The sequence below is a fragment of the Seriola aureovittata genome, chromosome 18 (assembly GCF_021018895.1).
Source record: "Seriola aureovittata isolate HTS-2021-v1 ecotype China chromosome 18, ASM2101889v1, whole genome shotgun sequence".
Lineage (NCBI taxonomy): Eukaryota > Metazoa > Chordata > Actinopteri > Carangiformes > Carangidae > Seriola > Seriola aureovittata.
The window spans coordinates 18,835,453-18,860,896 of NC_079381.1; the positions used below are offsets into that span (position 1 = coordinate 18,835,453).

General features: G+C 40.7%; 1 protein-coding gene and 1 long non-coding RNA gene across 5 annotated transcripts in view; one reads left to right on the forward strand and one right to left on the reverse strand.

Annotated features, from left to right (window-relative positions):
• fibcd1b (fibrinogen C domain containing 1b) overlaps window positions 1-25,444 on the reverse strand; it is a 98,662-nt gene that overhangs the window by 54,005 nt on the left and 19,213 nt on the right. The window contains exons 2-4 of one of the 3 annotated variants that reach the window (XM_056403593.1): window positions 18,536-18,658; window positions 12,414-12,893; window positions 4,812-4,971 (exon numbers count right to left, since the gene is read on the reverse strand). In XM_056403593.1, coding sequence (XP_056259568.1) covers window positions 4,812-4,971; window positions 12,414-12,893; window positions 18,536-18,658 — 763 coding nt within the window. The remainder of the gene's footprint in view (window positions 1-4,811; window positions 4,972-12,413; window positions 12,894-18,535; window positions 18,659-25,444) is intronic. The other 2 variants (XM_056403594.1, XM_056403595.1) reach the window with 2 other exon arrangements.
• Window positions 15,053-23,859, forward strand: LOC130186448 (uncharacterized). 2 transcript variants are annotated; one of them, XR_008830287.1, is made up of 3 exons: window positions 15,053-18,262; window positions 22,993-23,058; window positions 23,505-23,859. It is a non-coding gene; the product is annotated as an uncharacterized LOC130186448 (long non-coding RNA). The 2 variants fall into 2 exon arrangements; XR_008830288.1 differs by lacking the exon at window positions 15,053-18,262 and adding an exon at window positions 19,526-19,578.

A 25,444-nucleotide genomic window follows, 5' to 3' on the forward strand; every position in this document is an offset into this window, starting at 1 on the left:
TTTACATTTTCCTACACAGTACAGTTCTCTTACTGAATAGCCCCCCTGTTTGTTTGTCCATAGATAAAAATAATCTTAGCACTTCATATGCTCTAAAGTTTCCTAAAATACTAAAACAGTTGAAGGAAGAGGCTGGTGATATTCTGTATTTTTCTTACTGTCAACAAATCCCATGAAAACACAAACACATTCAATAGGTCTGTCTCTCATTACTTTCTGAACTCTCTGGTCCCTGCTGACATATTTATTTATTAAAAGACTGAAATTCTTCCTAACACAGGTGGGCACTGTAGTTTCCAGCAATTGTTACTCAAAATGGAATACAGCAATGCATTTGTTGGGGGCTATTTTCAGCTACAGATTTGGTGCTCCATTGAGGATTTATAGCAGCAGGATGTTGGACTGACTCAAAGGAAAGCCAGTGATTATAAAGGAGCATGTCAGCCATTGTGATGGTGTGGTCTATTGATGTATTTTTAATACAGAGATAGCTAGAGGTCTATGGCACAGAGTAAGAAGGTAAAGTATATCAGGCTTTGGATATGCAGACAGTAGTTGTTTTCCTGAATCACATCTGTACGGCGACACAATCATCAGTCACATAAACCCTCCAAAGTAAGACATTCTGACATCGCAGGCAGTGCACAGTAGGAACTGAACTCATTTAAATGCACCCTGTCCCCCTATCCTCAGCTAACACTGCTCATTTAGTGGCAAGCATCACAGTTAGTTTCCAGCAATGAATATGTCCCGCATCTAAAATGTATTTATGCTTTGGCTTTCTTTCTTTTGATTTATAGCGCATTTCTCAGAAGACTGAATAATTTATACGACAAAATAATAATAACAATAATAAAGAAATCTAGCAAATGTCAAACCAATACTTATATATTTACATCTTACAAAAGATATGAACTTTGGCTTGCAAAGCCAAATGAAAAGTAGCATTCCTGCAGTGGTTTCAGTGGGACAGACAGGAAGTCGCAGATATTGATGGTTGTGTCTCATACTTAAATACATATGCAAACAGCTGACAGACATACATAAAAAATGAAAATGTACTGTTGTGTGTAAATGTGCAGAGAGTTTTTATTTACTTGTGCTGCAGTGTGAACAGTTAATATATTAGATATTCAGTACCTGGTCAACTGACCATATGTCAGAATGATACAGAATTACAAATTATTCTGTTATTCTGGTGTAGCATATACATTAAAATGCTAATAAGATACATGATTTCTGTAAGAAATACACAAATAGGCAAAAGTGAGCTAACCCACACAAGAATGCTACAAGAAAAAATGGATTTATTGTATGATAAATAAATATGCACATGTAGAGAAGATGTGCATGTTGTTTATCACTTGTAATTTGAGCTGATGTTTTTATAGTTTCTCGAGTTGGTTCTCTGGTTCAGTATAGATCTTTTTGATAAAATGTCAAGGCTGCGCTCCACAAGAACACTGAATGATTGTTCCTGGGTGCTTTTGTTGTAGTTTTTCCTGGAGCAACAGGAGTGGAAACCTGTACACAGCTGCTTTCCAAGAAGGATTTGATGGACTTACTGTAGAGTGTACACGTACACGCACACATGGTATTTAGCAGATCCGAAACATATTGGTTTTATGTCAGACTACATTTTTTGATATAATGTATTATTGTGCTGAATCATACAGAGAGCATGTATGAAAGAATCCTGAGCCCTGTCCATGGTGCTGAACCTCGGTGCTGGTTGTTCAATTAGTCTGAATGATGTACCGCTTTACCCCTGACATTTACATAGCTTTAGGATATCTATGCTTTAAATAGGTCAATGTTAGGCACTCTGTGGATACTGTGAATATTTACATGAACCATTCAAGAATAATAAATTATAAATCAAATAACAGAGACATATACCCTGAAGATAGCGCCATTGTTATTGCAAAGTAGTTATTGCAGTCTAATTGGGAACTAATTTCTTAAAGATTTATTTTAATTAACCAACTTTTGGCTCTATAAGAAAGGAAAAAGCTACAAATTGAGCTACAAAGGGGAGACTGTCATTGCAAATAATAAGTACTGCTGCATGAGATTAGGCTTGGTTATTGCCTCCTCCCTTTGCCTATATAGAGCACAGGACAGTATAATGACCTGTCAGGTGTGATATTCCAGGTATAAGAACAAATGGATGCTGTTTTAAGAAAATTCAAAAAATATTAGTCAAGGGAAAGGCTTTGAATGCCTGACAGATTCAGCACCATGGAAAGCATTGCCCATAAAACCAAATGTGAATTTGAATTTGGTTTCAGATTAAATGCTTCTTCCTGTGTATTGTCTTCCCTTGCAGGCAAAGTACAGAAATAGAAAATTCTCTAGAGTGCTCACATATAGATACACAAAGTAAACAAGGATATATTCATCTCTCACATCCATGTCACAAAGAATAGTAAATTCAAACCATCAGCGTGAAGTGTATCCCATAGTCCAGTGTGCTGTCCATGAATACCCCTTGTACAATGGCTAATGAAAGCAGAGTCAAACTTACTAACACATGGGACCTCTTTCCTACATAAAACTGCTGCAAATGGAGGCTCTATGGATGTACGAAAAATAGTAATAATGAGCTGTAATCCCTTCCAGATAGCTGACTGAAGTGGACACCTGTTTCCATCTGCTTCCCTACGAAATAATGAGAACAGGAGCAGCCTATGAGCAACACTCCAACAGCCCAACAGGGCTGATGCAATCATCATTACAACCTTGTACTGGATGCTGACTTAACCATGTTATACAGTTTGAAAAATACATGGAGCTCACACATAACCGGACATTTTCCCTACTGTATACAGTCTAATACAAAGCAAGACATTAGCCATGCAGTAAATATTACCTTCTGAGACTTATAATGTTTATTCTCTGTTAAGGCTTTTCTGAACAGTATTGCTACTTCACATCTCATTGCATCATATTGTGAGGTGTTGTAGTAATTGTGTTCTCCCCAAGCACATACTGTGCAAACGGGGCAGGAAATGCTATGCAGCTCATAAATTGACTAATGATTTCCCTCACAATGGGGAACAAAAAGTTTCTGTTTCTGCCTCTGTCGCTGTTATCATTACTTTATAGCCAGGAGATAACAAATTAAAGTAAAGCTCGAAGAAATTATTCCACAATTGGGCTATGATACCTACTGTGAGATAACAATTCTTCTAAGATCTGAGGGATAATTTCTTTATTGATTGATTTATAATTTATTGCCACCCAGAATGCTGCTATGTTTGAAGTGACTGTGTTAAGGCAGGAAAAAATCCTAAAAGGTAGAATGAGGCATAAAGCTGCAAAACATATGATTTACCCACCACTTCAGCACCATGGACAGAGCTTCAACCAGTCTAACCACACTGTCCAGTGAAAATGTCAACTTTTCATGACTTGAAAACTTTTTTGGATAATTCAACTGGCTTTTTAAATGATGGTTTTCACTCAGTAGCAGGACTTCTAAATTCTTGGTGTAAAGGCTTGATTGGTCTCATTTTACAGATCTCAATCTGATTTTAGGTACTGATATGTCATATATACATATCAGTAGTGGATATGCAATACAGATTAGATATAGATTAAAAATTTAATTTAATTTGTAACACGGTGGCACAGTGATGGCCTCACAGCATGAAGGTTGTGGGTTCGAAGCTGCTGGCCCTCTGGGGCCTTTTTGTGGTGGTTGTTTCTCTCTATACAGTGATAGAATGGGGACCTGTCCAAAGTGTACTCCACCCTCACCCCAATGTCAGCTGGGATTGGCTCCAGCCCCCCCGCTACCCTAAAAGGATAAGCAGAATAGCTAATGAGTGAATGAATGAATGTGTGTATGTCACACTCCTGGAAACCTGCAGATGTTTAGAACCGAAGAAGAGCAGAAGAGAAGAGCTACTCGAGAGGGTTCCTAGACAGACGCATACTCAAGCTTTCAGTTTTACCTTCAAACCATTGTCAGGAGGAGCGGGTAGAAATTTTAGCAAACAACAGTTGATAGGTAGCAGGTGTGCCAGCTAATTGCTCAATTGCATCAATTAGGTTGATGATGCCACAGGCCTAAACCGTGTGTAAGGCAGGATATTAATAAAACCTTGAACGTCATGTATTGAACTTCACTCCCTTCGAGTAAAAGTGAGTCTGACAGTTTGAAAATATCCATCCGCTCTTATTCAACATTCCTAGTACATTCCTATGCCCAAATGTTTGCAGATGTATGAAGCATCTACTACATTCTCAAGTCGTGCTTCTCATGGAAAAACGTGAACAGAATCTCTCTTACTCTATTATGCATACTGTATGCTATACATGAATGGCCCTCACTCTGTGATCCTTGGCTACCTATGTAAGGCAAATCCAACAGGGGAATGCCATTGGGTATGCTGTGCCTGGTTAAAAGCCTTCCAATGGGATGATGCCTCAGGCCCTTTTCTGCCTCTCAGAAACACAGCCGCAATGGACATGCAAGTCATTTCTCATGTACAGTAAAAAATTCCACATCCCTACCAAGGCCATGGGATAATGTGGATGAGATGTAGCCCAGAGAGGCATAGTGATATCGGCTGGGATGGATGAATATGTGGTAAGATGAATAACAGACAGACCACACTGGAATATAATTTTACAGAATGGTGGAGTGGTGCTGACAGAGGGAGGGATCGCGACATGGAGCAGAATACAGTGGAAGAAGGTCAAACATATAGGTACCCACTGATGTATGAATCCTATCGACACACACAGAGGGACAGTCCGTCCAGACAGGGACACACAATCAAGCCACGCCTCATTTCTCTTACCATTGGAGCAGCCCTTGAAACGGGCCCCTCTGACTGGTGCCCTCTGCAAGTCGGCCTTGACACGCGCCTTCAGGCCCACATTCTCCTTCTGCATGGCATTAAGCGCATCACTCACTGAGTTCACTACCTTCACCATGTTGATCTGGCTGTCTGACAGCAGCTGCAACACAGAGGAAAACATATTCATAGTTAAAGACATTAACAGTGCAATTTACGCCGTGTTGTTTGTTGTCTTTTACCTGAATAACTACAAAGTGTGCATACTTTTCATTACCTCTGATCATTTCTCAAAGTGTACCGAGGGTCTTTAAAACCTTCCGGCAGACAGTGCTTTCCATTTATTTCATTACATTTATAAAAATGACCAATTAGACATTTAAAGTCGTGATTTCTTAAAGTTCTTCAAATTTTCACCATATCAAACCCAATTTTGAAACATGTAATGGTTAGCATTTATTCTGCTATAACCATTAAATGAAATTGTCAGTGGCAGACTCAGTGCCTCTGCTGAATTCAAATGGTGTTTGATTCGAAAGGAGCCACATTTGTCAAGTAGTTCTGTAATTCTGATGAGCAGAACAGCAGGTCCGAGCTATTTTGAAAAGGAAACATATTTGTGTGAGTACAAGTGCAGCTACAGTGACAATAAGAAGACATCAAATTTTCATCATGGCTCAACTACTAGGGAAATACATGACTTGCTCGTCCTCCTCTTTTGTATTTATGACTGAGCAGCTGCTCAAAGTGCGTTTCCTGCCCACAGTGATCGATGACTTTAAGATCAGAGATCCAAAACATTTTATCTTTTTTTTTTTTTTTCATTAGTAATGCAGGAAGGGGACTCGGGAGATCTCGAGAGGGATGCTCTACCATCAGACATTTTACAATACAGTGATAAAAGATCATATTCACTTTATCTGTTTCCTTAGCATTTCACTCCTGGATTCGATGCCTTGTTAAAAGCATGTGGACATAATGCTCTTCAGCAGCAAACTCAGCTGCCAGAGCATCCTTGAACAAACCAGCAAGGACAGTTTTCAAAGTGTCAAGCGCATGACCATGTGACATTGGAAAAAAAAAAAGTTGGTGTATTGAAAAGGCTGCCTGGAAGGTAGAACTCTATGTTAGAAGTTTTGGTATTCTTCAAAACACAATAATAATGTACTGTATGTATATTATACTAATTTTGCAGTTAATAAGCTACAACATGCACCATATAACCATTGGTACAGTATAGTCCTTATGGGACCTTAAGAAACACACAGGTGCAGAGACCGCCCTGTGTAGCAAAGACACCACATGGTACCTGTTCCCCATAATGCACCCTGGTGATTGCCGTGAAACACAAAGAGCCCTGTGGGAAGGCTGGTGATGAATGTGTGTGCTCGGCCTAGCAGAGAGCAGGGTAACCTCTCTGATCTGCTGTGGTCACTTTGTTTCCTGCAGCCCTTTATGTGCTGTTCGTTGCAGAAAGGTCGTTTTCACATATTGCCCTAGTTGGCCGACGCCTATGCACAGCCAGGTGTTGGGTTCTATATCTAGGCTACACACACACACACACACACACGGTACATTTGAATGTATGAGAAATATTGCTCTTGCTCATGCTCGCACAAAAGGCAAACTCTCTCGCTTCCTTCCTCTCGTCTTCCTCCACTCAATCTCATACACACTCACAAACACACAGAAGGACCGGCGGTGTTCAAAGTCATGCATAAGGGGTTCAGAGTCTCCCACCAAAGGTATATCTGAGCAGCTATATTCAGGTGTTAAACCTTGCATTAGACAGAAGCTCCAGTGGCCTTTTTCTGGCCTCAATAACTATGCAACACACCTCTGAGGCACAGGAAGCTGCACTGCAATCATATTACATGGACACTGGAGCTTTAACCCACACACACAGACACAAACAACACGACACATTTATGCCCACATGCAAGTACAAAGAAAACCACACGCATAAATACACAACAGAAATGACCCATTGTGCACAGCAGCTAAGCAGGATACAGCACAGAAAACTGGGTTTTCTGCTTTGTGAATATATCATTGTTCAGGGAGACAGCTTTTATGTGTACGTGTGGAGGGGTAAGACAATCTTTTTTACATATTTTAAAATGTTTTGATATCATTAAATAGACGAGTTTTTTGTGTACTTTCTTGTGTGCGAATATAACATAATTTCTAGTGTTGTAATTTATCTGGTAAGTATACACTGTATGTTTGTTTGTGTGTGTGTGTGTGTCAAAAGGGAGAGACAAAAGCAGAGGAGTGTCTGCAGACTTAATGCTAAGCCTTGACTGACACATCTATTAGGATCATGATGTAATTAGTTCTCATTAGACAGCCTTTGCATTGGCTCACAAAATCAGTTTCACCACAGCACTTAACACAAGAGGCCTTCTTTTGTGAGTCAAGGTTGAAAATCCAGACAAATTTAGTGTTTTTGTAAAAGATCCGTGTCAGACTTTGAAAAGGCTTGAATTAACGTTTCTAAAAAGATGCTCCTATTAAACCTCCACAAGACTCGCACACTAATATGCAGCGCACCTGCACTCAAAGTCGAGTTTTGTGGTTGTTACTGGAGTTTAAATGCACGGATGTTTTGACTGCATTACACACGACTGAATTGTTTTTGCCGAGGCAGCACACACACCAAGGTGTGCTTTCTGTTGGCCTGAATCAGATGTTCCATAAGGCAAAGACAAGCTCCCTGTGGGGTAAAGTCACAGAACAGGGAGGAGTTGCAAGGCTGGAACTGGCAAGTTGAAAAGAAGAAAAAAAAAAGAAAAGAAAAAAAAAGCCATTCAGTCACCATCTGCCTAATACAACAACATCTTCACCTCACAGGCAGAGGCTGTCCAGTCAACTGGAGCCTGGAGGAGCAGATGGAAGAAGTGAGAGGAGCCATGAAGTCACAAGTCACCGTCTCTTTCTTCTTGACTAGTTGAAAACAACAAATGCATTTGGCAATGGGTTTGAAATGTAATGAGAAAATCTGAAAGCTACTGTACTTTACTGGATGTCTACCAGTCACTGCTTTGAGAGGACTGGTAATAATGATGCTTTGTGAATGTTTATGTTAAATAATATAGTGTGTATTTTCATGTTTTTCAATCTGAATATTGAATAATCGATTAATAAATCAACAGAAAATTAATTTTCATATTGACTTATTTTTTTCAGTCATTTTTAAAAACAAATTCCTCTGGCTCCAGCTTCTCTGTTGTGAGGATTTACTGTCTTTCTCTGGTTTTATCATCATAAGCTTTGGGTTTTGGACCATTGATCAGACAAATCAAACAAATAGACTAACAATAGACTACACGAGTAATCCAAGAAAATAATTAGTAAATCATTTGCTCATGAAAATAATCATTACTTGTAGCCCTATAAGGGCAGGTCCCATGCTTAAATCCTACCAGATGCTGGGTTAGAAAAATGAATGCAGGAGCTGATGCTAATATCAACAGTCAGATGTCCATAGGATCCAGTCAGGCTGAATGTATTGACTGTTAACCCCATCCTTTCCCCATTAAGCTGCCAGCCGTGCAGCTCCCAGCCACCTCTCTGCTCACATATCCAGATCCTGCATTTTAGAGCACCCTGCCATCTTTTTCATCTCTTGGCATCTGCGATGCAGATGCACATCTTCATCTCCTCCACCTCCTCCTCAACAGCCTCTGGGTGGTTAATTGTTTTCCCTGTGTGTTCTTTCTCTGAAACCAATAAGCTACGCCTGAATGGGGCTTTTTTCCAAGAAAAATGCTCATTTTGAATCCAGAGAGTAAAACTGAAAAAAAAACATTCTGCATTAACAGGACAAAAAGGTTGTGCATTCTCAATTAACATCCTTAGTTTTCCTCATATTCTTAAAGATGTGGTTGTTAGAGTTTACAATCAAGCTGTTCTTAAATTAACTATCAATAAATAGTTGACTTAACACACGGTATGAAAGCAGTATACAAATGTTAGGTCAACCTCTGCCTCACTGCATCCCTCTGATTAAACAGCCTCGGAAATCCTAGATATATGTGAGACCTCTGAAGCAAAGATACAATGAATAAAAGATTACCCTGATGATGGACAGGACCTTCAGACATAAAGGGAATGTTTTCATAGCAAATCTGTGTCATATCATACGGTCAGACAGTGTCTGATCTTTGATCAGGCTTTTGATTTTGCCCATGTGTAGTTTAGTGTAGGTGTGGGGGGCAAAGAGTCCAGCTGTGAAATGAAATCATTATTCATGACATCAAGTGCTGGAATTAACCTTTAATGTTTCTGTGCACTTGTTGTCATTGTCTCACTTGAGCAAGCGTCCCTCACACCTGCATCAATATGTGCTGTTTTCCATTTCTGACTCACAGTTTTCTGTCACACTTTTGACACATATATGTGTGTGTACTGCAAATCTTGTTTTGCCTCTTTAATACCATATCGTTATATCATTGAATTAAACATTAAGCAACATTAATTTCTTCTGATTTATATTGTAGTAAATCATAAAAAGCTTTGAAAGGATATTTCTCATGTTGTAGGCAAATGGCTTATTGTGATTATGTTTTTTTTTATAATAGAATATAACATGTTTTGGTTATTTTGTAATATTTTTGTGCTACAAAACTGCTGCATTCATTATATTTACATTGGGATTGGTCTGTATTGAACTAATGGAGTTTTTGATCCCCCCCAAAACACTGATATTCTTTATTGCTTTGAATGGTTGAGCTAAATGTTTGAAGCCACCCATTTGCTTAATTGAATTAGTTTTCCATATTTTATGTGATGCATTTATCCACTCTTATTGAGGTTCTGAAGTTACTTGTATCCGTGGCTAACAGGCTGCAACAAGCACTGTCAATATTCGTCTCTCAAGTCCTCAAAGGGCTTTGTGTTGACCAGGATGAAAATCTTGAGGCAATATGATTTTCTATTCTGCAGTAGCAAAGGTTTGCTCCAAGATCCTTAGCAGAGGTTGTGGGTGTTGCTTGTCCGAAACATTCATATTCGACAGACACATAATTCAGTTTAAATTGTGACTCGTGGTTCAGGGAAATCAGTAAGTCATGTCTTCCTCGAAGCCTTTAGCTTCTTGCAGTCATTTTGCAGAACTGAATGTCAAATCAGTTTAACATATTATGTCAGTTCTCCTATGAAAGATCTAGCCCTTCCAATTTCTTTTTCATGCTGAAGTGCATGAGTGCAGGTACACAACCTCTCTGCTCACACAAGCTAGTGGGCATTACATGGTTGCCTACACTGCCTTTGCATAGGGCTGCCAGTGCTGGTTGGAATAAAAAAAAAAAATCTATATATTAACAACTGTTAATGTAATTAATAGCACTGACAAAAGTTTGCACTAGTTACCATGAGAAAGATCAGTGCAGACAGCAACCTAAGAGCCACAGAAGAGGCCTTTAAGAGAACACTTCATAAGATGTGAAGGTTTGCACTACAGTTATGTGAGGATACTGAAGTGCTTTGAGATTTGGGTAATTTGGTTTTGGTGTTAAAAATTTCACTTGGATTTACATAAACTGTGATCCTGCGCTGATGCTCCTTTTTTGTCAATACATAAACACCCTTTCTATTACTGTCACCAAGCAGCAAAGTAAACAGCACACACCTCACTTTTCACACTCTGGACATACAACTACATACAACTGCACGTCACTGAGGCAAGGCCAGTGTCAGTTAGTTACTGATTTCTTGTTTTATTAATTACCTACAGGTGAAGGCTACGGAGAGGTACCGAAAGAAGTTGATTATATTTAACTCAAGTTCTTTTTATATCTAAATGCTTTTCTGACTATATTCAACCTGGCTCACGACAGCATCAAAGTACCGAGACTGCACTAATGAGGGCACTTAAAAATGAAGCCAACAAATAAGTACTGAAAACTGCAATTCATACAATGACCACTTGAGGCTGGCTCCAAAAGTGAGTCAATCCCCGTGAGAACTGTACATGGGGGTGAATTTTTATATATCAGGTTTGCTGTACTTTGGGTTTGCAATAAAGGACGGAAATGGAATGAAAACTTTTGATTTAGACCTACACTAGAGACATGCCTTACCTTGTCTGTCATTCTCACACTTAACCATCGGCTAAATGTATTGTTGTATTCCAAGATTTTACTGGTCTTTCTCATCAGCGTGATTTATTTGAATACAAATGGGCATGCTTTGGTGTATCTTTGTATTTGAGGCTGTAAGCTGTAAAAAAGAAATGAAAATGTTGTTTGAAAAATCAAAACAGATTGGTCATAAACCCAGGGCAATGAGAGTCTCCTGCTCACCAGCTCGGGGTCAGGTGGAAGGGTTTCTGTCTATGTGGCGGGGTGAAACTGTTCTTCAGGGGGCTACGATGCACACAGAGCCATTACTAACACTGGCACAGTGAGCTCTATGTCATCGTATAAATCAGAAGTCCTGGCCACAGGTGGCCCATAGATCACACAGTCACACCACGGTGTCAGGCAGAAACAGCGGATATGCACACCACATGCCTTGCCTCAAAAGAGAAAATCAATCACCTGGAGTTTCTGGGCTGCCAGCACCACCTCCCCATAGCTTCAGTACCCACTGCACTATGCCACCTACACCACATTAACAACAGTAAAGGGACTGGCCTCTCTCTCTGCTTCTATTGTGCTTCCAATCAGCACCCATGGTTTCTTAGCCCACGGAGGCAGAGCACACCGATCTAGTGAGTTTTTGAGTGATTTCTAAACAATGTTGTTCCCTGAGCTAAAAAGGTCTGGTTTAAAGAAAGGATTGGCAGGAGCGGAAGGCATTCAGTTGTTTGAGCCGTATGGCTGGCAGCTATGAAATCTATTTACTGCAGAATGGAGCGACTGAGGCTGATGGGCCAAAATTAAGAGCATGTAGTGTAAAGATTTTCCACCCATATTTAGGAAACACATCGTCAATAAATCAGTGTGGACAGTGTGAAAATAAAAGGGGGGTCTAATTATGTTTTCATCCAATGTAGAGTCTGTCTTAGTCATCTAGGGAAACATTATGCTATCTTACTGAATTAATGTGCAACTTGGTCTGTGTCTTGAATCATGATGGGCATTTCCTCCCCTGTGACCTCATCTTCAAACACTAGACTGAGTTAAGTTATACTCAGTGGAACACAAGCACTATTTGCACTTTAATCTAGCTGTTACTGAGCGCAGACAGTGTAAAAAGAAATTAACATGGTTGAGTTGGTGCTGGATGAGTGAATGATGATGTTTTGATTGTGCAGTCAGGAAAAAGGAAGGGACTAAATAACACCAACCACGAGAAAACTCTCAAGTCCAATGAGCTGTCACATGTCTTAAGGTGGTTTCGCAATCAATACATATTGATAGATGTCTCGCAATCCAATCCTCAAGCACCTCTGTACAGTACTTAAAGTCATGACTTCAGGAGTGAGTCTTATACAGTGGATTCAGTCCATCTGTTTTTAGTGCTAAACCAATCACCGATTAATTAAACTCAGCCAGAAATAAAAGAAAGGAGCAAACAGAAAGGTAACCTGTTACAGTTGTTTTCTAAACAAAATATCTATTTCCACACACAATAATGCTGCTTATGTGTGTGTCTCACCTGTATGAGACGTCCCTGCTCAGTCTGCAGTGTGTTAAGGTCTTGCCCCAGGCTGCCTTGCCCCCTGCGTAGGGACTCATAGTCCATTTTCAGTTGCCCTGCATGAGCTGACAGCTTGGCCACCTCCTCGGCCAGACTGACAAGCAGAGCTCGATCCTGGCCTTTCACTGACTTCAGGTCAGAGTCGTGGTCGGTTAGCGAGTGGAGCAGTGAAGTCTGCACACCCTCCAGCCGCAAAAAGTTACTGTTATAGTCGGGACAGTTTGGGTCAATGAAGATGTTGATGCGAGAGCCATCTCCTCTCTCAACAGTGACCAGGGCGTTAGCTTCATCTTGATTGGTAGAGATGTGGGGGAGGCCGTCAGACATAGGCGGGGCCTGGTAGTGATTCATAAAAAGGATGGTGCCGGTGACGGTAACAGCCAGCAAGACGGCCACGAAGAGCAGGATAGTGCAGAGCAGGTAGCTGCAGCTCATCCTCTGTGAGTAGGGAGGAAGGAGGGTAGGAGGAAGGGAGGTAGGACATAAGGAAGGAAGGAGGGAAGGAAGAGAAAAAGTAGATGTTAGGATCACAACATAAAAAACTGCAGCATAAAACCTGCTTTATTCAAAAAAAAAAAAAAAAAGACTTTCATCCATCATCGGGGATATTCTGAATGCCAGATGCTCAGTGCTCAGTGATATAACCATATTCCCATCCGTCAAAATGTAGTTTTGAATGATTTATATAGCAACAGAATGTAGATTCCTTCAACTGCCAGCCCTCTTGAAACTCAAAGTTCACCAAACCCCCAGAAAAAACAGACCATTTCTGTCCAAACACCCTGCATGTCGTTAGAGTAGTGGTGGTGAGGTAGATAGAGGATAGCATGCTACCTTGAGACACTTCTGGGAAACACACAGTCAAGGCACCGATGTTCTCTCTCTATATTTCTCATACAGGAAGGAAAACCATAAAAAACTGAGAAAAAATACCATCCAGGAAGAGAAAGTATAAAAAAAATGCAACTCAGCCCAGAGCCAATACGTTGTAAATGAATGAAGAGAGAGCAGAATCCTCTTAGAGGAAAATGGCAGACCTATACCAGTAACACAGTCTCCATTAACTGGACCATAAAAGGCCTATATGATGGCCCTTTATGATCTGGCAACAGTTTTACACTCAGGTCAAGAGAACTAGCAATGGATAGGAGAGAGCAATATGGCTCACCTATGCATGATTAACAATGCCTGGCTCCCCCTCATCTTCCTCCAAATGAATCAGCAGTTGATTTTTTTTTCTACACTGGAGGATGGTCTCTCTTTGAAAATGTGTGGGCAGGTGAGTGTGTGTTTTGTTATTGGTTTGTATGTGGAAGTATGAGTGAGAGCAAGCTCATTAATATGTAAATTGGCTGTACAAGCACAGTGAAGCACGCTAATAGACAGCTAATGGCCTGCTTTACGAGAAAGGTTTATGGTTTATTTAATGTGAAGAAAATCAATTGTGTTGGGTAGAAGACGGAAGAAGAAAAAAAGTTATGAGTGCCCAAACAAGTTGTCTCTGTGTGTGTGTGTGTGTGTGTGTGTGTGTGTGTGTGTGTGTGTGTGTGTGTGTGTGTGTGTGTGTGTGTGGGGGGGGGTATCTGTGGACAACAAGTGTGAATAGGGACTCACATGGGCTTCCAATCTTTAGCCTACATAGTGTTGGTCTGAAAATGCCTCTTATCTCAGATCTGAGGATGGGTCTCAATTGTAGCCCACCTTTGTCCAATCGTGAGCCCACGTAAATGCACACAAAAAGGGGTTCATGTGAGGGGATGATTTTCTCACATCAGCATCATTTGTACCCCCCTGGCCTCATTCACAACCCCGCACGGACAAACGCATATGGGGCCTCGAGCCAGTGAGCACATTTTGTTGAGCCTGGTAAATCCCTGCTGATGTGTGCAGCTATGCTCATAATAAAAAATAATAAGATTTTAGTGGTGATTTAAAAAAAAAAATCTAACCCATGAAACAAACATCACATCGATATGAACTTGGTGAGTTGGACAATATATGAATCTGGAAGACTACTAACATTAAAAAAAGCTTAAACTTTATTGGAGACTGCAGAGGAACACCATTTTTGACAGGGTGTTTAGTACTTTCATGACCTTGCACATTTTGTTGATGTGTTCTTTCTAACTCTGAAATATAAAAGGCCATTTGGTTGGATCTACTCAGTACATTGATTAAATTCATGCATTATTTTTTTTTTTCCACATTAGCCAGCTTTTTCTGGACACCGCTGGCATGTATGGAAGCACTGTCGCTGAAAACTGCCCCTAGGCTCTGTTTGTCCAAATGGGTTGGAGACTATGTACAGATACACACACACACACATACACACACACACACACACACACACACACACACACACACACACACACACACACACACACACGTACAGACACACAGACACTACATGCTTTCATGCCACTTACATTTCCAATGCACATGCACATGCACACACACATAATTTGCACACAGCTCCTTTCTGCCAAATACTTGCAAGAGACAGGCAAGCGCATTCACATATTGCACATGAAAAAAAAAAAAAAAAAACTGGAGCACTGCTTTATCAGAACCTTCCCACTTCTCCCTGTTTTCTCACCCAAATACATCATCACAGAAAAGAGCTCCAGGGGAGTATTGCCGCACATAACATTTTTTTGTCTCCTTGTTCTAACTCAACATGTAGACCCTAACTGCACTATGAAATCTCTCCTTGCATGTCAAACAGTGTTTTTAGCTTGTTCTTTCTCTCTCTGTATGTGAGTGCAGGTGCAGCTGAGAGAGATTGTGACTTGGCTGAATGCGCGTGTGTGTGTGTGTGTGTGTGTGTGTGTGCATGGGTGTGTGTGTGTGTGTGTGTGCGTGCGTGTGTGTGTGTCTGTGCTGTACATAATGTCTATAATGGTTTCACTCTGCAGAATGGCAGCAATGTAACATTCAAACAGTTCCACGGAGCTCTATCGCCAGCGGGCCAAGACATCAGTGGAAGCCATCATCGACGCCGCGTTATACAGCATACTGATTGTTAACTTAACATGGGGAAGATATACGGTGGCCCCCATTATGCTGACAGCAAGACACACACAGAGCTGACAGACGTCTGCACACGCGCAGGAGCTGCACATTTTTGCCATGAAACTTTTCACATTTGCTGTAACAGGCTCGTAATGATCCACAGATGTTAAACCAAATATGCAACAAGGTATGATGGAGTTTCTGATAGTTTAAGGTACAAATTTGTACCAATTCAGCCAGAAGTGAAGGTAACTAAAGTCAGTTAAGGTGGCATATTGTTTGTGGCCCTCAGTGGCACATGGGGGAAAAAACACACAGCTGACGATTATACTGTTTCTATATAGGTGCATTTTGGTCTCTAGTGTATTCAAGATACTGACCCATTGACGATCTATTGTGCTGCAAAAAAATACAATTGTAATCTCTTTTTTTTTTTTTTTACTAGGGTCAGACTGACACAAAGTCTGAGAGAATGAATCGAAGGGAGAAAAAGGTGTTTTTGTTGCTGCCTTATTTGCTTTTTCAATGGTCAGTAAAAAATCAAACGATACAAAAAGCAACATGCTTCAGGTCCACAATCTCTCAACTGGGCTCAACAGTTGTCGTAGGGTAATGACACTGAGAATGGGATGTTAGCGTCCTCTTAACACAGTTTTTTTTTTTTTTTTTTTTTTTTAAATGAGTCTCTCAATCTCACAGCGGGAGTCCACTCTGTAATTAGTGGCTGACTTTCAGATCCTTCCCTGTCTCTACTCACGCCACACCATGGGATTGGACAGGACAACTGGGGAATTCAGATGGAAAGATAGAAACGGAGAGGGAGAGAAGGAGAGAGAATTCCTCTCTGTGGAAATGATGTTGTCCTCCCACACAGGAGCATTGGCAGACAGTTCTTGGACGCAAGGCTTTGTCTGCTCATTAGATAAGCAGGAAAGCAGCAGGAGTCTTGCAAGCTGTCTCTCTCTATCTGTCTCTCTCTCTCCCTCCCTCCCAAACACAAACAAACACACACATACTGTATGCGGACACGAACGGATGCATATACAGGAAGACACAGGTTGACGCTGATGCACAGAAAAGCACAAACACCTTTAAATGCTGAATTGGCACATATATAAATAGCAAGCGCAAACTCACAATTTCAGAAAAGACATATTTTCACTAATTCCTCTCCCATTTCGTTCACCTGGAGCTTGAATACCACTTTTACATCAGTATTCAATGCATAGCTTCTTCTTCACAAATTCTGACATGTAATCAAGCTCCTTTTTCCCCGATGCAGCTGTGATCACTCCGCACAGTTCAAAGAATCTGCAGGGCCTAATCCCGTTTAATTTCTCGTGTGTTTTGGTCCTCGAGTTGAGGTTGTGCCATCACTGCCGCTCAGTGGCAAAATGTAATGTGTAATATGCAATAATCCTTCACGCCGCCGTCACCAAAGCAGCGAGAAAGCGGATTGTGATGGAAATCGTCGCCACTGATACATAATCCCCTCACAGGTGAGCAAGTCACCTATTCATAACGTGCCCCTGATTTGACTGAAAGGGCGGTGGTGGAATATATAGACAAGAGGACATTTATAGGATTTAATGAAGGGATTTCATTTACATAACACTGCATTTTTTTCCAGTTTGAATGATTTCCATCCATCCAACAAGCTATCAATTTCCGTCCTGTTTAATATTTGCTGGAACCTCTGCCAACCTACAATGTACAATTTGACAGTTTGGCAGAAAAATCCTACTCTGATTTAGGAAGTAGTGGGTTACAGATGGTGAATAAGTATGTTCCTCCCCTAACATAACAAAAATATGTTTTAAAAGTCCCATATTTTACTTGCCATGTATTTTATTTTAAGTTTTGATATCCATAAAACGAAAACATCTCAATGTTGTTTTACATCTCCTCTCTCATGCTTCTCTTAGAAGCTCTAGCAACAACATGCTGGTCAGAGATTTCAGGTAAACACTCAGAGAAACCAAATCCTGCATGGTTGGATGGTGGGTGCAGGTGGGCCGGGCTTTGGGCATAGCTGAGAGCTGTGACTGCTTTGTTGTGACATCACAAAGTTAAGAAAGTCCTGACAGCTTGTTTTAAAGCACAGTTTCTGAATACGGGCTGTGTGCATTTCTCTGTGGATTGAGCACTTTGATACTTTCACAGTATTAATATAGAACCTACACCTGCTTTATAATCAAAAACGACATGGAAATTTAATTTCATACAATTTTTTAATAAAATTTTATTTCTTTTCTTTTTGTGGTTTTAAACCTCTGAGGCCCGCATTAAGACTTTTTCGTACCGTGGTGTTTTGCCTTATGTTTAAAAGTTTCACCAAGTGCTACACAGATTCAAAATCAGCTAATAAAGAATTCTGTTCAGTACAATAGGGGATAGTAACACATGAAACAAAAAAATTGCACACATTTGTCTGGATTGTGCTAGAGTTGATTTGAAGTTTCTATCTTTTTCTGTCCATGAGTTATGCTTTTCTTTTGAGCAGGATTTACACCTTGAATAATCAGCTCCAAAGCTTCAGCTGTACTAATATGTTACTGGCCATATCCTTCTGTCGGTTTTCTGTCACTACAATAAGCTACAGAAACCAATTTCTCCTCACTTTGAGCTCGCAATAATACTGTATTTATTTTGGGTATACGCCACACTGGAGCTAATAGGAATGTCAAAATCAGTGACGTGGCTGTGACGTGCCTCTAGACGTCTCTAGCAAAAATGGCGGATGCGAATCTATCGGAAAACACACGGAAAGAGAGCAGCTAGGCGCCAGGCAAACGGTAAGAGTGTCCAAATCTTTTTAACGAACAAATTAAGTGACTCACGTGGACAAACATGGGGTTGTTGAAAAGCGCCAATGTTCAAGTTAAACATGAAATAACGGCACTTCTCTAACTCAAACTATGTCGGAGTTATGACGCTCGAAAGACAAAGTGATATTTGGGCGCGTAAACGCTGCCACGGGCTTCAGAGGCGGTAGAGCATGACACATTCATTTTAAATAGCTAATTTGTGTACAGCGTGTGTCTTTGTGTGCGCGAATGCATACTTACCTGTGTGGACATGTACACGTTGTGCTGACGGGGCCTTACCTTGGCCGGGGTCTCCCTGGCAGTTTCTGAGTCTGACCAGCGATGTTTGAGCTGGGAGGAGCTGGGTACACACTCACAGAACGTCTGCATGGGACAAACAGACAGGGCCACCAGTGTTGGCGTTTGTTCAACTCACATGTGCAATCAAGCATGCAAGCACATGCGCACAAACACACACACGCACGCATGCATGCACAAATACACATAGAGAGACACAGGCTTTTGGATCAGTATTTAAATTTCTTAAAAGGTCAAAGTGAGTGCATATTCTCTATATTGTAATATAAAATCATTGTTAAGAGATAAATGGTGCTGGTGCTGATAAACTACAACTACCTACACACATAACTGCACAATTACTGACTGATCTGAATAGGCATCTGTGCATCTCAAAGGTATCACTGAATTCAATAGTTGATGACAGGCTCAATGCGTCATCCTAGAGATATCTTTTCAAATCCTCAGTTCCTTCGACTCCAAAGAAAAAAGAATGAAAAGCAGTATTTTGAATGCGAGTGGGTTCTTCATGTGCGTAGATGAAAGCATTTTCATTCTCATATGCTCCAGCAGACAGTATGTGCTTGTATGTGCGTGTATCTGGGAGTAGTTCTAGCAGCTGCAGAGATAAAAGCAGAGTAATTATGAAAGTGGGGGCTTTCTAACTGCTCCAGGAGAGCACATCATTCCGTGACCTTAAACACCGCTGCTCCCACTGTGGAATTGCTCAATTAGCCTGGGACAATAACACCAACACAAAAGCACACACACGTGGGTAAATGTGCACGCAAACAACTACTTAAGGATGGATGCAACAAACATTAGAATTAATGTATCACAATGTGTTCTCTATCTGAGCATATAATCATGAGTCTGCGTGTATGTGAATGTACGTGATTTAGGCTAAATATGTTCTTTGTGCTTGTTATATGACAAGTTTTTTTTTACCACCATGGGCAGAAAAAAACATCGACACAATCTCACTGTGGCGGAGTTAGGTGACTAAGGTGATAATTCTTTCTAATTTCAGCAGGTACCAGTGACCCCCTTTCAACTTCAGGTCATTTGATTTAATATTAATATAAAAAAAAACATAACTTTCTTTTCTTTAATCGAGTGTGTGGGAATGTAGATTTGTGTGTAGACGTGTGTTTACACATGCAGTTGTGCAGCAGTGGTTGTCTTTTGTGTGTAAGTTTTGTCAGTTAGTAAGTGTGAGTTGCTGTGTATGCGGCTCACATAGTCATTGTTATGATGGCTGACCAACAGTTCACCCCTTTGCTTTAAGCATTCATTCTCTTCCAATGTGTAAGACAGCAAGAGAGGGGAAAAAAAGCAGGCAGCAATAGGGAGGGGGGTGAGGGAGTTGGGTGGGTGGGGGTGATTTGCGAGAGGTGTGCTGAATTCTAATGAGCAGCCTTAGGGTCAGCGATAGAAATCTATGTCTGTTCTGCCTAAAACATCGCAGCTGTCTGTGCTCGCCGTACACAGAGGAGCTACAGAGCTACTGCTACTATATAAACACAGACTCCACAGTGATGTGGCTAAAACGACTAACAAGTAAATTCAAACGAATATTTATTTGTGTTAAAGATTTTATGTGCTACAGATTTGGAGCCAAAAGTGTACACCTGCTTTGCTGCAGGAGGGCAAAGACACGGCAAAACATACACCTTCTCACACCCATGAGCACATGCACACAGAACAAAGGTTGTGTGTTGCAGCTGCAACCCACTCAGATCACTGACACACTGCCTTCCCATTACACCGAGCAGCACGTATCGGAGCTTTAGTTTGTTCATCCCCCTGCCTGCTAATGCTCACACTGGGGTTCTTTGCTGCCTGTGCACATGCACCTACACACACGCACTCACAGTGACACACCAGTATCTGTGGGGCTTCTTTTTGGCAGTGGTCCCGGGGTGGGCATGACTGCTTGGCAGTGTTTGTCTAGTCCTAATCTGACTCCACAAGCTCCACCAGCGGAGAGGATTTACTCTTAATAGAATATTTGGGCTTTTTATTGGTTGGACCTTACACGCAGAATCCTATCTGATGAGCCATGTCTGAGAAGACAGGAAGGGCTCAGACTCATCCTGGGTGTGACTGAATGTCTACGTGCACTCTTTTTGAATGAGTGCACCTACGTGTTTGCATCCATGCATGTGGGGACATCATTCTTCAAGGCACGATTCCCAGCACTATCTAAGAATTGGATTGTTTGAATGTGTTGTTCTTGGAATATATTTGCTCACTTTGCTGAATACCTATACGTGTCTGTGTGTGTGCGACAGGGACTTTAGCAAGGTGTGTTTAAGCCTACTGCTCACTAATCCGATGGAGTGGAAGAGGCTTTGCACATATTCACTTGTGGGCTTACTAATCATTTAACAGGACTTGCAGACTGCTAAATGAGGGGAATGAGACTGACAGCATGGTGAAAAATAGGGAGTTAAAAAGGGGGAACAGGAACAAAATAAAAAGCACAAGGGCAACCTGTTATAGGTGTGAAGGCCCTTACACAGTTCACACAGAGGTTCACACTGAAGATTATCTTGTTGAGTGTGTATTGTCTGTAAACACTGCTATGCCCTCTGAAAGTCACTGGGGAACAGAAGGGTTAACAGTGAGTAAATGAATGAATGGATGGATGAATAGAGCTGTGATATCCCTCCAGAACGAATGCTGAGGATTTCCAGCCCGTCGTTAGAAATGAGGAAGCTCTTCAGATAAATGCCGAAACATCTTAAAATTCACAACATGTCAGTGGAGGTTTTAGCTTACTGTGGTATTGTAATAGCTGAATACAATTAGGGAGTCTATTTATTTCTCTTTTGTATTAGAATAATAAGATAACCTTGTTTCTCCGTTAACATACATTATAATGTTTAGATGGAAATCTAACAATTTACAACAAGGCCTGTAACATTCATTTCATTCTTTGATGAATCCAATCAAGCTTTCCATTGCAAATAAAGAAGGAATATAAAGTATGTCCCTTTAGATGGGAGTATTAATGCAGATGTGCTTTGAAACTGACAGTAAAGATCTTGTTTTGAGGCTTCTGTCTCTGCTACTGCTGAGCTAATAAATCACAGACTAATGATGCAATGATGATGAAAACAAAACTAGCAGCCTAACTAACACGAACTAAATATAAAAAGGAAGTTAAATTTTATTATTGGTAGTGATACTCTACTATGATTACTTTTTTCAGTAACAGGTAGTGTAAGGGATCACAATTTGGAATTCAGTAATTAATCCCAGTTTGTAGGAAATATAATTACTGGATGGATTATGTTCAAAAACATATTTTTTGAATGAATGAATGAATGAATGAATGAAGAGCTACATTTATTAATGGTAGCAATGTCGCCAGGAGATCACATCACAGACAAATACTGTGGTTTTGGTTATATGTACATAACTGATACGACAAATAGGAATGTATCAGCGGCCATCATGGTAACAATAATAAATGTGGTTACAGTTGTGGAACGGTCATGGTTTGATTAAGTTTAGGAAAAAAACGTGTGGTTGGTTAAAACAACTACTTCTTTAAAGAGAGCCAACCTTAGAATAATAAACAGGTGGTTATGGTTGAGGAACAGTCATGATTAAGAAAAACCATGTTGATTATCAGTTTCAAACAGGAAACAAACAGCGGTTTCCTCTGTGAAAGTCCTGTGTGTTGTTGACCCCTCCATCCACCTCAATACTCTGCCATGATTATTGCAGCCGCTACAGTTGGATCATGATAAGCTGCTTGCACAGATTACCTATTGGGTTGTTTTTTACAGGAGGACAGTCTCATTCACTATCAACATATTTGCAATTTGCCAAATACGTAACTTTTCTGGATTACATATAAAAAGGATTTTAGTCGTAGATAGACATAATTTCCAGGAGACGGGGTTGGTTGTGTGTAGCTGGCTTTCTAACGTTCTCACTGGTAAGCCTGCATTCAGAAATCAGTTGGTTTTGTTCAGAGTTGGAGGGTGTGTGAACTTCACAGTGAGCTTCTCTATGACGATGGAACCTCTGGAGTGCTGTGTGCAGCCAGCGGCACCAACGTTAAGCTAGCTGCTGTTGCTCGGTACTTTTTCAAGTAACTCGCTTAATGTTGATTGTTTGCTATGTGCTATTTACTAGGCCATCCACATTTAATTGGGAACGATTCAAGGAAGTGGGTGGTGGTGATTGTTGCTTGACAAGAGCTTTGGCCATCGTTGTATTTACAAGCCAAGAGGACATAACATGCCCTCTGGTCAGCGATACATCTTCAGTGCAGATTGGAGGTAGCAATGAGTCGCTAACAGAGAGAGACGAGGCGCTAGATTAGGTGGTTAGCGTGCTAACTTCAGTAAAAGAAAAGATGTGATAGACACAAGAGTTAACATCTGTGTTGCTTTCTACCACAGGAGACGGTTCTTGGCGAGAAAAGGAATGAAGTTTGATGCTGATCTCACAACGTTTCTTCGAGTCTGGTAAGTAAACGGCTGTTAATGCTAACGTTGATTATGTAGCGATAGCGAAACTTACAAATAACTCCTTGTCATGATGTAATATATAGTCCATGATGCAGAGTTATTAGCTATTTAGTTTCTATTCATTAGAAGTTTATTCTTTATGTGTTTCTTCTAAGATGATCGAAATTTTGTGGACCTTACTGTCAAAAGTTTCAGTTTAACCAATTAGCCCAGATTTACATCTGCAGTAGACATGGTTTGAAAAAAATACTGCATTGAAATAATAAAAATAGACCACAATAGGACCGTGAAGTTTAGACAAAACAATATCATAACCTTCACCACCTCCTCCATAAAACAAAATGGATTTCAAACAACAGTGGCAAACAGAAGAATGTTGCATGGACGGCTGAATATGATGAGAGAGGTGTTTACTTTGCCAGCATCTATATTCTGTTCTGCAGAGCACAGACATTTGGGTCTGGAAATTTTAGAGGACACTGCCATTGTGGATGTGATGGGCGGCACAGCAGCTTTTACAGACTTCAAAAGGACTATTCCCTGTACAGCTGATGGCTGATGACAGTGTCGGACACTTTATTTTGGATTATTCGACCACTGGCACACGAATAACATTTATAGAGTGTGGAAGGAGAGACACTACTGTGATTTGCTAACAATACTAAGTACATGAGATAATATAGGGCATCAAACAATGGCAGATCCATCATTGATCTATTTTCCATGCCTTCTGTCCAAATTGTGTTTATACTTACTTTTCATTTGCTTATTGGCTAAATAGAGTGAATAACTAGAGAATATCTGTCCGTGAGTGCTTTTTATGAGGTTATTTTTTGTTTTTCAACTTCTACATTTAGAGGATTTCTTCTCCTTTACTAATTGGTTGCATCTGCTCAAAGATTATCTATTTCAGAGGTGTAAATTATATCTTTCAGCACACCTTATCAAGACTGCCCTCTGGCCAAAACAAAACAAACACATCTTAACATGCCACAGTTAGAACAGGCAGTGGGTTAAGATACCCAAAATGAGAAATGCATGAAGTAGGTTTATATTTGCTAAGCTAAAGGGAATAAATTGAATACAGGGTACAGGATTTGTGTTTCACAATTTTAAAAACCTAGAAGAGACATACAGGAGTTGTGTTCATATTATATTCAAAGCAGACCGAGGAAAAATCTCAAGGATTATGTTTTCTCACTTTACTTAGCAGATCTATGTGAATCTGAATGTCCTCTGTGTGTGGATGTGTCCTCGAGTGGGCACACTACGTAAACCGTTTAGATTCGCCAAACACAATGAACTGCATGCAAACAGTGAGAGAAATGCTCTTCACCTTCAAAATAAGACAGCGTGCAGAGAAAGAGGAGGGACGAGGGGCCTGCGGGGGACCGAGGGAGATGAGTTCAATCCTAAGAGACAAATCACCCGCTCTACCCTCCACTGCTTGTCCTTGGAGCTCGCACTGCAATCGGCCACACACAGGGAGTGAGTCTGTCACCCACTGTCCCTGAGACGCACGCATGCACTGGAATGCAAAAACATATCACCGCGGCCGCGATTATAAAGCACACAATCACTGTGAGGTCAGAACGGCTGCTTTGTGAGCGTGAAGTGAAACGGCAGGATTGAGAGAGGGCTTTCAATTTTGTAAGGGTGTTATGGCTTATATTGTTACCTCTCTCTTCTCTGAGGACACAGATGATTTGAGGCTGCTCTTGCTTATGTTCCCATCTGTTAATTTATTAGAGCCTTAATATGACAGGGCTCCAAACATTTAGACATTTAAAAATCAATTTACATATCTCTGCTAATTGCTACAACAGTTTTTTCCACTTATTTTTAATGTCCTTTTCCCTTACTACTGGTCCTGCTGTTCCCATCCATCTGAAGATAGATGATCAACCATATTTGTTTTTTAATCCTTATTTTCTTGTGGCGTTTTCCCGTTGTCCTCTTTATAGCGCTTGGGCTGAATCAGGAACTGTTGCTACTGAGGGCTTGTATGAGACCCATTGAGACATTGAATGTGATACTGGGCTATACAAATAAACTTGACTTGTCTTGACTTGAAATTAAACTTTCATGTGCGAGATGCAGGCCAAGTTAAAGAGGATTTGAGTACGATTGCATAAAACGCCAAAAACTGAAACCTCAAGCGCATCAACACACACACATACAGCACACATCCAGCCGGGACTTGTTCTAATAAGGGGCTTATAAATGCAAAAGAAGCACTTATGTGATAGTAAAAACACTCTTATTGCACCACGAGACTCCTTAAGAGCACAATGGCCACGTTGCTGATGCTGCCTCAACGCACACTAACAGAGATATCTTTGTTAAAGGAACATAGTCATTGTTACACGAAATAGAAAGGAGG